This window comes from Cuculus canorus, chromosome Z (assembly GCF_017976375.1).
Source record: "Cuculus canorus isolate bCucCan1 chromosome Z, bCucCan1.pri, whole genome shotgun sequence".
NCBI classification, from domain to species: Eukaryota; Metazoa; Chordata; class Aves; order Cuculiformes; family Cuculidae; genus Cuculus; species Cuculus canorus.
Window position 1 is genome coordinate 67,828,577 of NC_071441.1, and position 16,035 is coordinate 67,844,611.

General features: G+C 40.9%; 1 protein-coding gene across 9 annotated transcripts in view; it reads right to left on the minus strand.

Moving 5' to 3' along the window:
• The window catches only part of UNC13B (unc-13 homolog B), a 222,798-nt gene that overhangs the window by 59,319 nt on the left and 147,444 nt on the right, over positions 1-16,035 (minus strand). For all 9 annotated transcript variants that reach the window (XM_054053733.1, XM_054053731.1, XM_054053732.1 and 6 more), the window contains 5 exons: positions 7,328-7,497; positions 6,344-6,459; positions 4,400-4,563; positions 2,382-2,532; positions 1,303-1,371 (listed from right to left, as the gene is read on the minus strand). In XM_054053733.1, the coding sequence (XP_053909708.1) occupies positions 1,303-1,371; positions 2,382-2,532; positions 4,400-4,563; positions 6,344-6,459; positions 7,328-7,497 (670 nt within the window). The remainder of the gene's footprint in view (positions 1-1,302; positions 1,372-2,381; positions 2,533-4,399; positions 4,564-6,343; positions 6,460-7,327; positions 7,498-16,035) is intronic.

Genomic DNA, 16,035 nt, shown 5'->3' on the forward strand with positions numbered 1-16,035 from the left:
AATTAAATCAGGGGAAGGGACAGGCCTAATCCAGGTGATTCAGGTTGTAAATTGCCATCTCCTATACTGAAAGCTAGAAACTAACACATTTTTCTTCTAGAATTTAACTTGTCCCTCAGGGGTCTTAAAATAATCACTAAGAACTGCCAAATTGCTTCAGCCATTTCTCCAAATATACTGTCCAATAGACAAAATATAAATTATTTAAACTACACAAATCTTTCCTGGTCCTTTACATAAGATTTTACTTGTTTGTCCAAGGTCTTGTTGCATTCGCAAACGGAAAGCAGCTTTTATTGAAGACCAAGAAAACAAAAAAGGCATCGCCATCACAGCTTTTTATTGCCAAATGTTGACAATTTTCCCTCTGCTAAACAGTGGATTGGTGCTCTAGTTAGACCTTCTCTTACTAGTAATGTTGTTCTAGAATAGCTTTTTACACAACATTCCTTTTATCTTCTTTTTCACCTTGCCCCTTGTTCTTTTTGTTTTCCTTCCTAATGGACTTCTCCTCTTAGACCAGTTGTGTTTCCCTCCTCTATATGTTGTCCTGTGTTTCAAATAAATGCACTAACCAGAAGAGGATCTACTTCAAAATAAACAAACAAACAAACAAACAAATAGAAGCTCATATTTTGCCATGGTTTTTTTTTTTTCAATGAATTAGTCACTAATTAAAATAATAGAGTAAGGAAGTAAAAAATAAAAAGCCAAGTCACATGATAAGACTATGTTGACTCTTGAATAGCAAAGATGGAAACTCAGAGAGTTTAAGAAGCCTGATGGACTGATACTGACTTTGAAATTCACTTCTTCCCAACAGGCTGAAGGGGTAGGCGATCTCAAAATGAGAGCATGTCTTAAAGATCCAGAGTCAGGGACAGTAATTTGACCTAAAATAAGTGACAACATGGCTAACGGTCCTCTAAAAGATTTCTGTCTCACTAGGGAGGAGCAAATCTATTTTCCCTTAGTAGATAATACTTGAAGTAGATTATAAGAGTAATTCAAATTAATTAATTAAAATCAACTTGCATTTCTGTGAGACTATCAGAGATAAGCATAGCTCACAATCTGTGAATTATTTTACAAGTCTTGAGGAAGTTATAATGGAAGAATAAAACATTGTTTAGATTCTATCCATGAGTAAAACAAAATGGTGCATTTGGGCAACGTGCTTGTCATGACAATTCCCTAAAAGACAAACTACCCAAAAGGTTAGAAACATAAGAGAAATCCAGAAGGTGTGTTTCCCTTCTGCGTACCAGAATTCCCAAAAGGATTCTGTTCATTCTCACTCACCCTGTACATTGACAGATCGATCCGAAGTGAATTATGAAGCTGATCCAGAAGCTTCACAAATCGTTCTTTCTATGGAGGAAAACACCAACAAACATCACATATCATCACTGTCCAACTGATGTTCAGACTAAACAGCAGGATATCAGCAAATTGATGCCAGACCTTAGGAGAGTGGTAGAAGCAATATGGATGTATGCTACTGTGCAAGCATTATTTTCTTTCAATGCTTGTATTTACTTTTATACTGTAATTATTTCTGAAGTTGCTGTAACACTACAATTGTCAGAAAACCACTCTATTATCACTCTGAAACAGAGGCAGAAGAAAAGCCCCTCTGATTTCTAGTCTGCAATTTGCACCAAACTTATATTTAAGACAAAATATTTATTCAGAGACAAATAAAGGAATAGGAAGAAATGGGTCTAAGTTGGCACAATGACACAGCTCCAAGATCTTATCTATTAGTTCAGACACAAGTATTACAGGCTTCTCATGACTACCTGCTTAAGGTCAAGTCCCTCTACCGGATTCTGGCTGGGCATTGTGAACTCATCATTCAATTTATAAATTCTCAGTCTGATGGGAAGCATGACTTTTTTCAAATACTTTTCCAGCCTGCTCAACTCCCCCACATGTAACAGGAAAAACATTTTAATTATCAGGGAGACAGACTATTTTTTTGTTGGATTTTGCTTTTTGGCTTTGGTTTTTTTTTCTGAAAGCAGTTGCTTGTTTTAAAAAACAAAGTTCTGAAATGATCAGATTGCACAGTGTATTTTATCAACAGCACCACCACAGAGTTTAGCCTTACTTGCTCGTTTCCACACCATCTGTACTCCAGTGTAATTTGAACAAAAAGAATAAACATCACAATTCATTACACTGATTAATATCTAAAACCTGTGATGATGACGACAATAAAACCGTGCTCTTTGTCTAGTTTAGAAGAGCTCCACAGCTTCTAGCTCCTCACAGATATACTGCTCCTTAAAGAGAACAAGTTATTTATTGAAAGGCAGAAGCACTGTAAGCAAATTACGGCAGTTCAATTGTAACGTCACCAAACAATGCAAACATACCCCAAAATTGGAGGCTGCAAAGCGGTCCGAGGCAGACACATTTGTGGAGGCAGTTGTGTGCGCATAATAAGCATTGATATTGGCAAGTAAGGTGCTCATCACAGCTGGCACGCCTGGGCACATGTATTTAGAGGACAGACATGCAAAATGCCTGCAAAAGGACAGCTCTGTAAGTTATTCTGGTCTCCTATGCGTAGCACAACTTGACTCTATTCCTTTAATCCCCCTTAGCTAGTATACAAGCTAGTATTTCTGTGCTGCACCGGTATGTGATTCCTTAGGGCTAAACCCTTCCAGCCTGCAGGAAGCTTGCACAATCATTTGCATTTTCCCATTTAACTGCTCTCATAAAAGGCAAGGAACTCCCCTGCAGGAAATCTCAAAATTATGCCAGAAGCATCCAGGCCTGTTAAATGATTAAACAATCAAACAAAATACGTTAAACATAAGGGGGAGGAAAAGCCAGCACTTAAGAGGTCTGATATTATGTGATGTGGGAAGCAAAGTTCATTTCAACAAAGAGGAGAGGTGAGCCATTTTTACTTCATGCAGGAACTCTGAGCTCCCAAACTAAATTTGGGAACTATTTTCTAAATGTAGCTTTCTCCCTAAAGGACTCATCACAGACATTAGCTACTATGCTAGTTAACCTACAAATAATTACAACAAAAAAAACCTCCAGTGAAAGAATTTCACAGGAATTCACAAGCCAATATTCCAAACACACATGACATTGATGCCTGAATATTAATTTGCTGGCTACACGATACCTCTGTACCAAATGGTCATTTAGGCCCTGAGTAAATAAAGACAAACACATAAAGTTACTTTGTTTAGTTTGAAGGGGAGAAAGCATGAAGAGTGGAGAACAATGTCTTGACTAATTAGCAGGGATGAGAGGGTTAGTGAGAAGACTGAGTCAGACCAAAAAAATTTTTACAGTGAAAATTAAAAGATAAGCAGCAATATGCACGGTAACAGTATAGGAAATTCAAAGCAGGATTTTCTTATCTGGATTTCAAACAGGAATTTCTTCCTCAGAGTGGTAAGGTCTGAGGACAGGAGCCCAGACAGGTGGTCAGTCTCCATCCTTGGAAATCTTTTTAAAATGAAAGATGCCCCAAGCAGTCTGTTCCAACTTGCAAGTCAGCCCTGCTATCAGAAGGGTCTAGATTTCCAGAGGTACCTTCCAATTCTTTTCCACTTTGGCTTAAATCAAAAGCTGCTTGCAAGGTGACTTAAGTACAGACCATAACTCATCCAAGGATGCAGATGCCAAAACTTTCAGTTTCTAACATGAAAAAGTTCACTTCATATATTTAATATTACATTTGAAATAATAAATTAACTAAGTATAGCACTACTAGTCTTTAAGAGGAAGAATGGCTAATCCCAAATCCAAGTAAAAGCAGAGTAACAAGGAAAACACTTTGAAGATCATGACTTGCATTAGCCTAGCTCCAAATCAGACAAACCAGTGGCTCCATTTCTCAAACTTCTTATAAATGCCCTCAGCAGCACCTTGGAAATTAGTAACTTCAAAGGACTGTGACAATTGCCACAACAGACATATAGAACAAACGCTTTCACAAAACCTCATCCATTCTCAGATCATCAGAAATCATCAGTGGAATCCTTGAGTGGTATCTTTTTAACAAGAGAGTGCTCCAACAGAGATTTTAGAGTGGTAAAAGAGGAATGGCTCAGCAATCAGTAATAAAATATGGTCATTTACTCTATGAAAGTTTGTGTAATTCCTTAGAATTAGTTTTAAAGTGCTCGCACAAACTGTTCAGATGCTTGATTCCAGCATTTTGTCACACATTAATTCATAGACTTTCAGAAAATCAGTGATTCAGAGACAGGCAGCCTCTTCCTGCTCACAGGAAGCCCCATAAGGAGCAGCTGTCACTGCCAAGTCTTCCATTAACGACACATTTCATCTTCTAAATATTAATGGTCACATCAATTAGTTACACTGGTTATATGCAATGAAGACCACACAAAATGCATCTTACGTCATGGCCTGGTATATTGATTCAATGCCGTAACGCATTGCAAATTCATCCACAATCTCTTGAGCTGTCTCATCAAAATACACCTTCCAGGCATCATCTCCTTTGGCATCAGGGATCTTCACCACCCCATTTCCTTGCACATCTGTGAGATGGTGAAAGAGGTTCTGAAATACAAAACAGGAATTAAACGTGAAGCTGCTGAAAACTTCATGAAGACCTTGGAACTGCTGAGCGGAGCACTAAAAAAAATGTCTTTGCACTCCTGCCTCTTTCTTTCCCCCTACTCATTATGCATTTTTCTGCTTTTACCATCTTCTCTTCCCGACTGCTCCTACCTGAATTTTTTTGCATGCATACCTCCAACTGCACCCAGCAACACTGCAAATGATGCAGAGGAGTGCTTCAATACAGCAAAGCCACAAAGTAACTAGTTTCCTGAAACCTATGCAATTCTGTCCTGGGAATAAAACACCTTAACATGGACAAGCTATTTAAATGATCTGACATAACAGCTCCGTATCAGCTTTCTATTATAATTGTTATTATACAACAGAACAGTCCAAACAGGATATTATTTTTTTTCTGAAAAGGACATCCTTAACATTACCCCTAACAACTAGACACTTGCATTATTATTCAATATAACCTTTCACTTTATCTAACACTGCAACAGCTTTCAGCTATCCTCGCTGTGCAGAAATTGCACATTTAGTGCAGTGGGTTTCTCAGTAATCCTCAAATTCACATCACTTACAGATTCATCAGCCTTTCAGACAGCTGGCTCCCTGTAGTAAGGAATGCAAAAGTCTAATGATCTCATTAGGAGCTAGAGGACTCTGCTTTACACTACTATTTTTCCTGATTAAATTATTCTAGCTGTAAATCATCTTCATGTTATGATATACAAATGAAAGAAAGTGATATTTAAAGAGACATGTATTTGCAAAAAAGAAGGGCAGCGAGTCATCATGAGTACTCAGAAGAAAAATCAAAAAACAGCTTACCAAACAGAAGCCATCATTGAATTCGAAAACAATAAATATGTATTGAAGGGCAGAACACAGCCTACGAAAAGAAGCCTACTGATGTCTTCCTGAGCTTCATATTTATCTGTTCCCTGGTAAGGCCAGAAAACACCCCAGGGCTCACCTAGCAAAGTGGCTGGATAAACACACGTTCCCATAGCTGAACATTTCTCTGTGATACATCTGTCCTTCTTTTCTAATCTGAATTTGCTTAAACCTCACTGGACCTCATGATATTTTTGTACATCAGATGAAAGAGGCTCTGATTACTCTTCTTTACTCAGTGCAGAGAACAGAGACTGACTCTGCCACCTACTCTGCGAGATAAGGTTTTCCTTTTAGTCATTCTTACAAGTCACCTTTGGATTTCTCCCAGCTTCTACAGCACTGCCTGCCCAGCTTAGTCGACCCTGAAACAGGTCAGCACTCAGTAACCACAGCTTTTATTCTGCTCCCCAACAGTTTTTCATAGCTATAAACCAGCACAGCACCACAGAAGAATTTACAACACCAACATCCATACCACTCAGAGTCACTCCAATGATCAGCATTTACTCATAAAGCATTTTAGTGTGCCTTCTCTAAAGCTCATGCTGAAAGAAACTCAGAGGCTTCTTTACATGAGACTCGTGGAGGGCTCTAAGTTGAGCCAACACGCGACCTCTGCCTGACAGCAGCAGAGCTGTGACAGTGGGACAGACTGAGACAGCCACCCCCAGAGCAGAAGAGACAGCCTAAAGGCTCCCTTGCCTTCACAATTGCAGGCATGATGATTCAGCATATTTCCAGGACTGCAGAGCAGGGAAAAGGAAGCTTATCTAGGGCAAGGAAGAACATTTCAACAAAACTAAGGTCAGAAAATTGGTTCTTCAATAGACAGAAGTCACATGGTGATGGCTGAGCTGAACTCACTTCTTACCTCGTGAAGGCAAGTGTACTGAATATGATATGGTGCCACCTTCTCCTCGCCTTTGATCTCCACGCTGATTTGTAGGCGAATAGCCCCAGACACTGCAGACTTATCTGTTCGCTTCTCTAGAAGGAAATATGATCAGAAATTACATGCATTTTTCATATTCAGAGCTCATCCATCTTGGAGAAACAACACTGGAAAAGAAACTCCTGGAAGCTCAAGCTGAGCTTGTGATCAGAGTCACTGTGGAGAAAACTTTCTGACTCTTTTTTTCTGAAAAAGCTTTGGAAGACTGACTGTAAGCCAGTCATTCTGACAGCAAATGTATCATAGGGTCCCTGGTCTTGGACTCATTCAGCTGAAACTGAGCCACCAAGGACAAATCCCTTCTCTGAGAACAGAGCTGACTGATGTGGAATGTATTCCTGACTTCACCACAGTCCTGAACTCCTGGGAATTGCTAGCTATCTGCATCAAAAAGATTTCAGACCTCCTAGGTTTATTACTATGGCTGTCAACTCAGCGTCATCTGGTTACTTGTCAGTACCTTCTACAACATCCTACGGGATGTTGGAAAAATATGAACAACTTCCCAGTTCAGTGTAGGGCACATGCAGGTCTTGCAGACTGGTACAATTCTTCTGTTACCACAAAAAAAAAAAGGGCACAGGACAGGAAATACCTCCAGCAGAGGTGGAATCCAACCCTGCTCCAAGCATTTACCCATTGTACTTCCCAATGCTTGACAGGGAAAACCACCACCCTTCTGACATGTCACACTGTTCCTCTTCATTTTAAGTGGGATCAAAGCTTTGCAGCTACTCTGCAGCACCACCATGCCCCTTGAAATCATGGAGGAGTTTGTGGTTTTGGGGGACGGTGGGAGTGTTGTATTTCTTTTCTTTCTTGTAAACTTCCCAAAGTTCTCCAAGCACTCTCAAACATCCCTGAACCAACATGTGACATTTTCAGTCCCAAAACCCTGCTCACCAAGATTGTACCACACATCCATTTCTCCACTCAGGGTACGGACTTCAATGATTGTCTGCCCCAGAAAATCATCAGACTCGCGTTTCAGTCTCTGCTTGACACGAGACTTGATGTCATCATCTTCATCCCACACTCGCACCTTGATCCGGTCAGAAGAATTATGGCACTCACTGCAAACAATACAAACAGTATGTTGAAGAACACATAATGCAGCCAACATTTGTATGCTACGTGTTTCACATTTCTCTTGACTCACTTGTTCAACACTAAAGGGATGCACAAACAAAAGGTAAACAAATGCCTATTTCTTTAAAATTGGAGCATCTGAGTGGAACTACACAACAACTTTTTGGTGCACTCTAAATGCTCCTCTGACATGGCAGGTACTGCACTTCAGATGCACTCTGCAGGAGTGCCCTGCCCTGACCACAGCCACCATCTTCAGACTCACTAAGTGGCTGCAACTCTCTTGCTCGCCCTCACCCAGCAGCAGCTCCTTGAACTTGAGAATCCTCTTCACTGTTGTTGCTTTTGCTGTGAAGCCCACCAAAGCCTGGTGATGGCTAGGCTGCTAATCTCAGCATATACAGCCCAAAAATATCAATGAGCTTCTCACTGTTTCCTGATAGCTCTCCTCACCAATGATCTTCTGTTAGCTTTAAGCGTCACAGGCTACTGGTGTTTATGCATATGTAATATCTAGGATAGCACGGTCAAAGCCTATGACAAACACCCTTCATGAGGTTTTCTAATGAAAAATAAAGAGCTCAGATGAAGGTAGCTCTCTTACTTTAAGATAGTAAAAAAGCAGTAGTGTATAAATACACAATATGTTGCCATCAGATGATATAAAGACTGCCTGCCTCTGGGAGGGAAGGGTGAGATACATAGTTATAACATTGGTATTTAATTACCAGAGTTGAGTCTGCCTATTATTCACACCAGATACTTTGTGCCCCAAGCAGGTCATTAAAGACATTTCGGTTTTTTTTTAAAAAAGCAGTCTACGGTTTGCTGAATAGGCACCCTCCAGCCTAATGCACAGGCAGAATTTCCAGCCTCACTCTCTTTTTAGGTGTTCAGATATCTTTTGTAGACACAAACAGGTTCGTGGATGTCAGAAGTAGGTAGAAGAACCTTATAATAAGAGCTCTGCCCATTTACAGGGTATGCAATACAATAAAGCAATTTGAATGCTCATATGAGACTGTGACAAGAGTGATTACTCACCATAACCACTACAAATATCTGCCCTCAAGGAAATAAAGCCTCTGAAAACAGGCAACTTCTGCTGAAGGCCTGTTTTCCAGTCTTTTTAACTTTAACATCCTGCATCTGTTGCTAAGCAACAGTGAGAAGGAAGAAATGGGTCAGAAGAGATCTGCTAAGCCCGGTCAATAAAATGTGGCAGTGACTGGCATTTGCATTCTCCCTGCCAAGAAACCATATAGGCTCCCATCGTGATTCAGGACTGCTTAACAGACAGCTATGCAGTTACTACCAATTCCTCCAGCATAGAGGAATAGCTGGGAATTACATGGAGAAAGTCAGAGGCAATTCCAGGCAGTTTTGATTATGGGCAGAAAGCACCGCTGCTCCCGGCATTTGCTGTGCAATCAAAGCCATAATTAGAGTTCAGAAGAAAGAAGATCCAATTTTTCTCTCCTTCTTTTATTCTCCCCTTCCTCTTCCTCTACTTCTAAGGATGTCTCCCTTTAACAAAACATGCAGTAACCATTCACAAGCAGGGAACGCTAGGACTGCTGCTCTCTGTAGCTCTCAAATTTATCCAAGTGCATTGCTGTATCTACCAGCAACACAGCATAAGCATGTAAAAGAAACCCTCTGTTCCTGACGTAGTGCACTAACGTACATCCTGGCAGTACCATAAACACTCAAGTGTTCAGGAGTGCACAGCTACCTAAAAAAACACAGCCTGGCACACATTGCCCTTCACAAAACATCACTAAGTTAGCTCCTGACTTCTTCAGACCTCACTTTCTGCTATGCTAGTTCTTGGTTAGGATTGCTTTGATCTTGTGTCTTTGCTACGAAGGATCAAACACTGCTCTTCCCTTTAGGAAAACATTCACTATTTAGACCTAATTCTACCTTAGGCGGTTCCACATGCATCATCCCACACTCCTGGAGCGGCTGGCTATCATTAGCTACAGGAGCATAACTTGCTGCTTAGTGCTATGGGAAACTTTCCAGTAGCATTTACTCAGCTGCTGAATCTTCTGTTATACCATACCTTTCTCTGTTGTTTTTAGGAGATGGCTCTATTCACATTCATTATGCTGCACCCATGCCAGAGTGAGTCTTATCACTCACTCACAGCAGCTGAAAGCTTAGGGCTGGTGGCTCACCCACAAAACATCAGTAAGTCTGTAGGAAACACAGTCCTTACTTTCAGAGAACAAAGACAGCTGTGCCAACACCAGTTCGCCTTACAGAGAGCACCCCAAAACAGAACCAGGAATACCGAGGTGCCCGGCCTTGTTAAGTCTTAACAGGATTTTTAACTAATGAGAAATAGCTCTCAATTTGTGACAGAATTATGACCCCGTAAGGCTGTGCCTAACAAGCTCTGCTGCGAGCAACTTTCTCCTTTATTAATACAGTAGCTGGCACATTTCTAAAGATGCCTGTCCCACTTCTTGCTACATTTTTAAGTTTGACTTCACTCTGTGCACACATACATCTGTCCAGTCTCCCACAGTTTTCCCAAGAGGACGAGGAGAGAAGAAACACTCTGTGGTCTCATTGCAGGGAAGAAACTACTGAACACTTTCAGGCCCATTTCAGAAGGCAAGAAATTGGAAACCAGGTTCCCTTTGTAAATGGCTCAGAAATTGCCTTCTCCTTTTATATCCTTATTCTCATATGTTTGCAATGGTGCCATTTTTATAAAGAACTTGCTTTTACTCTTCAAGCTACCAAATAAAGTAATGTTCTCAAGAAATAGCACACTAAATCTTTAAGAAAACTGAAATGAAATAAAATAAATAGTCATCTATCAAGTTTTTCAGCCTGAAGCTGATGATTGCAGGAGCAGTGGAAGCAGCTGAGCCTGGTTCTGCTGACTTGCCCTCTACCTCCCTCCATTCCTCCATCTCTTCTGCCACATTCATTCCCCTTCGGCCTCATCCAACCCCAAACCACCAGCTCCCCACATGTATCTTCTACTCTGCCAATACTCTGGCCTCGTCCCACATCCAGCTAGCAACTGGACTGAGGGGAAGTAGGCGAGCACATGAAGCTGTAGTTAATTCTGGTCTGCACACACAGTGGCCTGCCTAGACGTAAGCTAATTTGTATATTGGTACCTAAACAGAACAGGCATCTGCTGAATTTACACTATTAGTGCCTCCCACAATGAAGACAGCAATTTGTATCCTTCTAATCTAGCCCCAGTTTCCACAAAAAAAAATTGTAGAAAATTATTCTTAGTTCTTAGACCTCTGCCCATCTGTAAATGTTCACCCAAGCTGGCTCAGATGATGTCAGGGATGGAGTTTTGCATAAGCCTCTTCTCCTTCAAAAAGTAGAAAGAAAGAAAAAGAAGTGTCTAAAAATGATCAGAACACCACTTCCAACCAGTGATTATCCATGCTCTGAAAAAAAAAAAAACAATTACATTTGTGCTGAATTTGCTAATAATTTGCTGTTCGTGTTAATAACACTTGCAGGATTGTTAACCTCCTTGGAGCCTTGAGCAGCCAGGTTTCACGGGAGGTGTGCTTGCGGCAGGGGGCTGGAACTGAATGAGCTTTACGGTCCCTTGCATCTCAAACCATTGTATGATTCCATGATTCCACATAAATGCTAAAGCCAAAGTCATAAGCCTGGTTAGGTTGTGGCAATACTGACAGTTCTGCCAAAGAGATACAAAGGCATACCTATAAAACAATTGGCCCAACAGTTCACCATATGGTCTTTACCCACAGTAAAGATCATAAGTTTAAGGCATAGAGAGTGCCAAACTGAAAACCTGTAACATTCTGACATGGTTAACTCTCACTGGTGAACCTACACCAGTTATGAAGAGGTAAATAACCATAAGGGTGAAGGTCCATTTGTATCATCCACAGGGACTTTTCTTCCCAATCAATTCTGATCTCAAGAAATGTGATTATCAACACATTCACAGAATCGTAGAATGGTTTGAGTTGTAAAGGGCCGTAAAGATCATCCAGCTCAAAACCCCTGTCACGGGCAGAGCACCTCCCATTGATCATGGTCCCATTCAACCTGGCCTTGAACACTTCTAGGATGGAGAAATCGCTGCTTCTCTGGGCAACCTGTGGCAGTGCCTCCCCACCCTTACAGGTAAAAAATTCTTCCTAAAATCTAATCTAAGCCTCCCATCTTTCAGCTTAAGACTATTCCCCCTTGTTCTATCCTTGCACTCTCTGATAAAGAGACCCTCCCCAGGGGGAGGACCCCTTCCCCTGCAGGTCACCTTTAGGTACTGGAAGCTGCTCTAAGGTCTCCCCAGAGCCTTCTCTTCTCTAGGATGCACAACCCCAACTCTCACAGCCTGTGCTCACATGGGAGGCATGCCAGCCCTCTGATCATCTTTGTGGTCCTCTAACATTAACTCTGCAGGACTTACCAAGCCACTAATGGTGCAGTGAGATCCAGCTTGTGCATTTCTAAAATGCACTTTGCAGTCTAGAGAGGTGGAATGCCAACATGACCCCATTACTCCACATATTCATTTTACATAAAGATGTTTCCTTAAATTATGTCAGTTTCTTGTATTTTTTGCCTGAAGAAACGGAGAGCCCAGAAGCTCCAAATGCAGCCAAGACTCTGCTGTGCTTGGAAGCTCCCAGAGGGGAAGACAGACCATGCCTCATGGAGCTGACAGGCCAATAAAGTCAAAAAGCAACAAGTAGATGTCACAAGAACAATGGAAGTGAGGGAGCAGAAGAACCAACAATAAAAAATAGATTTAAAAGTACATAATTCAATCCCAGAATTAAGTACTTTTGTTGTGTTTAGTATTAAAAACAATATTTACAGTTCCAAGAATCTAGTGAATATCTGTATGGCCACAGTCTGTGAGCAGTTTCACTTCTGCATCATGGCAGATGCAGCTCTCAAGAAGGGCCTGTAAAGTTGCATTGTCCAGTGCAGGGGACATTTCAAACAATGGTACAGAGAGGGAGAAAGAAAGTGAAGAATTGCTTGCAGAATTAATAGATGAGAGTACACAAGAGACAACAGATCAGCAAGACTTCAGGACCCGTGATCATTTTAGGAGGAAACTTTTGCTTCTGAGGAGCAAAGCTTCAAAAAAAAGCAAAGCGATTTACTGGAAAATGAGAAAGAAATGAGTAGTTGCAGCAACCAGTACGTGAAAGCCCAGTAAAGACTTATAGCCACACACACGGAGGGAGCAGAAAAAAATGTTGTCTATGGGAAATGGTCTGGTTGAAAAAGCAGGAAGATTTGGATATGGTTCAAATGAAGCATCTTGACACAGCAGGGTCCAACAAGCAGCTCTGTTGTGGCCAACCTCAATGGGAATAGAAGGCAGAAAACTTCTCAGAACAGGTTAATTTTTAAACAAGGCTAAGTCTCTTCTATTAGTGAGAAAACAGGGCAGTGGAGAAAACACTGAAGGCAAAATAAGAATGGTAAGAGAATGAAGCTAAAATCCTTAGCAGCTTAGAAGTTATGCATGACAGCACAATAATATGCCCCGAGATCCAGCTGTTGCTATCTCTAAGAACAAAGAAATGAGTTTTCTGTTCTTACGAGCATGACGCTCTTTTCTTAGGGGAACAAGTACAATAATTTTGCTGCTACCCAGTGCTACAACATCAACTGACAAATTAATGGTGCAGCTCTCCTAACTACAAAGAGCAGATAAAGTGATAGAGAGCTACATCCTAAGCTACATTAACTCTGCTTCCCAAAAGGCACTTGCCACAAGGCATCAACTCTGCCTTCAGATTTAAGCTTCACATTAGTAACTGGGCAGGGAAACAAGCGGGATTTTATCAGAGTGTCAGTTTCAGTATCTGCAGTACCTGGAGAACAAAGAAAGCCAGACAAACCGAATGGCCCCAGCCATGCAAGGAAGGGAGGCTGAGAGTGTAGTGTTACAGTAACATTTATAAACACAGTGGTCTCAGAAGGGGAAGTCTAAAATACAACTTTGGAACAGTCACCTATAACCACAGAGATACTGAAAAGACGCTGAGCTTGGTAAGAGGCTCAGCAGCTGAAAGGAAAGGTGCAGAATCAAATAAAAGCTTCTGGGTGACAAACCAGTGGTTAGCTACGCAACAGCACCATTCCCAAAGGACTAACAGGTATGTATACCATGTGAGGCTCTGCAGGTTCTAGTAAAATATTATCTGCTAGCAGGAGGCACTGCATTTATTTTAACTCAATTACTCCTCTGCAGTGAGAGAGAATAAACATGCCTCTTGCAAACTGTTCAGTGACAATGTAATCTGTTCCAGGCAGTGATTTCACACCCACCCATCAAAGCTCCAGACACAGCTGTACTCAGACCATGCAGTTTCTAGGGGACATTACTGTAAAATGAACGAGTCACTTTGTGCCTAGGCCAAGAAAAACAGGAACATCCTGTTTAAATCCAGCAGCTTATTGTTCTTACAGTCATTAAGGACCAGGGTGCTTCCTGGATGAAAGGTACGGACAAGCAGACTCCAAATGAGCCCAGAGTTCTCCCTTTAAAACAAAAAAATCTGTCCTGCAGTCAAGTTAATTCTCCTGAACTGTCTGCTATTGTAACCCATTCAAATGGATGCTCAGCTTCAACCTTTTTAAAAAAAAAAAAAGAAAAAAAAAAAAAGGGATTCTAGGAAGCCTGTATTTTCTACTGACAGTCTAAAACATGTCTAAATGGGAAATGAATTCTAACTGCATTGAATAGGGCAAAAATATCTTCCCATTAACATCACTGGGCTGCTTCTTAAGGAAATTAGACTTACGCAGACTCTTTATGAATGCTCCTATATTCCAACAGGTTTTGTGAAAAATTACAGGAAGAGAAGAGAAGAGAAGAGAAGAGAAGAGAAGAGAAGAGAAGAGAAGAGAAGAGAAGAGAAGAGAAGAGAAGAGAAGAGAAGAGAAGAGAAGAGAAGAGAAGAGAAGAGAAGAGAAGAGAAGAGAAGAGAAGAGAAGAGAAGAGAAGAGAAGAGAAGAGAAGAGAAGAGAAGAGAAGAGAAGAGAAGAGAAGAGAAGAGAAGAGAAGAGAAGAGAGAAGAGAGAAGAGACCCTCACCAGCTGTCATCCCTGGGAAGTGTGCAGCCACCCAGCTCTCATGTACCAACCGGGTCAGACAACTCAGAACAAGCTACGGGCTAGACGAGCTGCCTTTCGTTCAGCTAGAATTATGGGCCAGGAAAGAGGGCAGGGATACATGGCAAATGAAGGAGGCTACCTGTAAGTCTGCTCATCAGAAGTATAGGAAAGAGATTGAGCATTACTGCAGAAGGGGAATGGGTTGTATAGCCAAGGGAAGCAGGGCTTCCTTAGTGGACGCTCACAGAACAACAGTCCTGCATTGCAGCAATGACTGGAGTCTCTCATCAAGCTCCATCCTTCCAAGTACCATATATGCAGTCTCTGCACCAAGTTTGTAAAGCTCTGAACCACAGAGAAAGATCAATGCCTAATATTTTCATAGGTCTCCAGATTTCAATGCAAGATATGAAAATCACTCTTTAACATCACATTGCCTAAAGCTGAAGATGTAAATATGCAAAAGGACAATTTTCAGAAAGAAACAGGACCTGCAAATCACTCATTCAGGCAACATGAATATGCTTCAAGAACTGGTCATTAATTTAAGCAGATGCCTACAGTAACACAGGTTACTAATGACCTAAATAGCACCTACAAGGGAAACCCAAAGTGTTTTCAACCTTGCCTTTTCTAAAATACAATTCTAAATCTGGACTTTCAAACTGGGTCAAGCCTACCACAACTTTTTTTTTTTCCGAAAATATATAGAAAAGGAACCAAGTCATCTTTAAGCAGAGGTTTCTAAATTAATATACCTTTCCATCCATAAGCAAGCACAGAAAAATTACTTGAAATAGGCTACTGCAGGCTTTAAAATTTTAAAACTTGCTTAAGCTGCCCTTAGCAAACTTTACTGAGTCTGTAGAAAGAACTGTACCACTCAGCTGTATATAGTCTGCTGAATTCATACCACGGATTACAATAGCCAACACTATAATTATAATGAGTGATGCACACAGATTTCTGGCTCTATATCCAACCTTTGAAAAGACATCAGAATTGTGATCATATAAAACGCACTGGGCACCTAATGAACACCAGCTACCAACAAGTCTGTCCACATAGTCAAACAGAAAAGGAACAGCAATTGCTGACATACACATTAGTTATTTACCTGACCTCTCTCTCCTCACATACCTTGCACACATTGAAATCAAAAAGCATTTTGAACACCAAACCTTTCATGTCTGCTGCAAGGTAGGCTTTCAGTAACTACCAGCACACCTTTCTCAAAATTATTCCATTCTAAGGAACAAACACCCAACCCAGCCATTTAAATCTGACAATCTCTTGGATGTCCTGACAATCTTGTCTAAAAAAGCTTGGTATGTAATGAGTATTTTTGTTCTGCATATGTTGATTTAAATTTCCATTTGATTATGGGGTAGAAAATTTCAGAAACTTTAAGAGTTGTA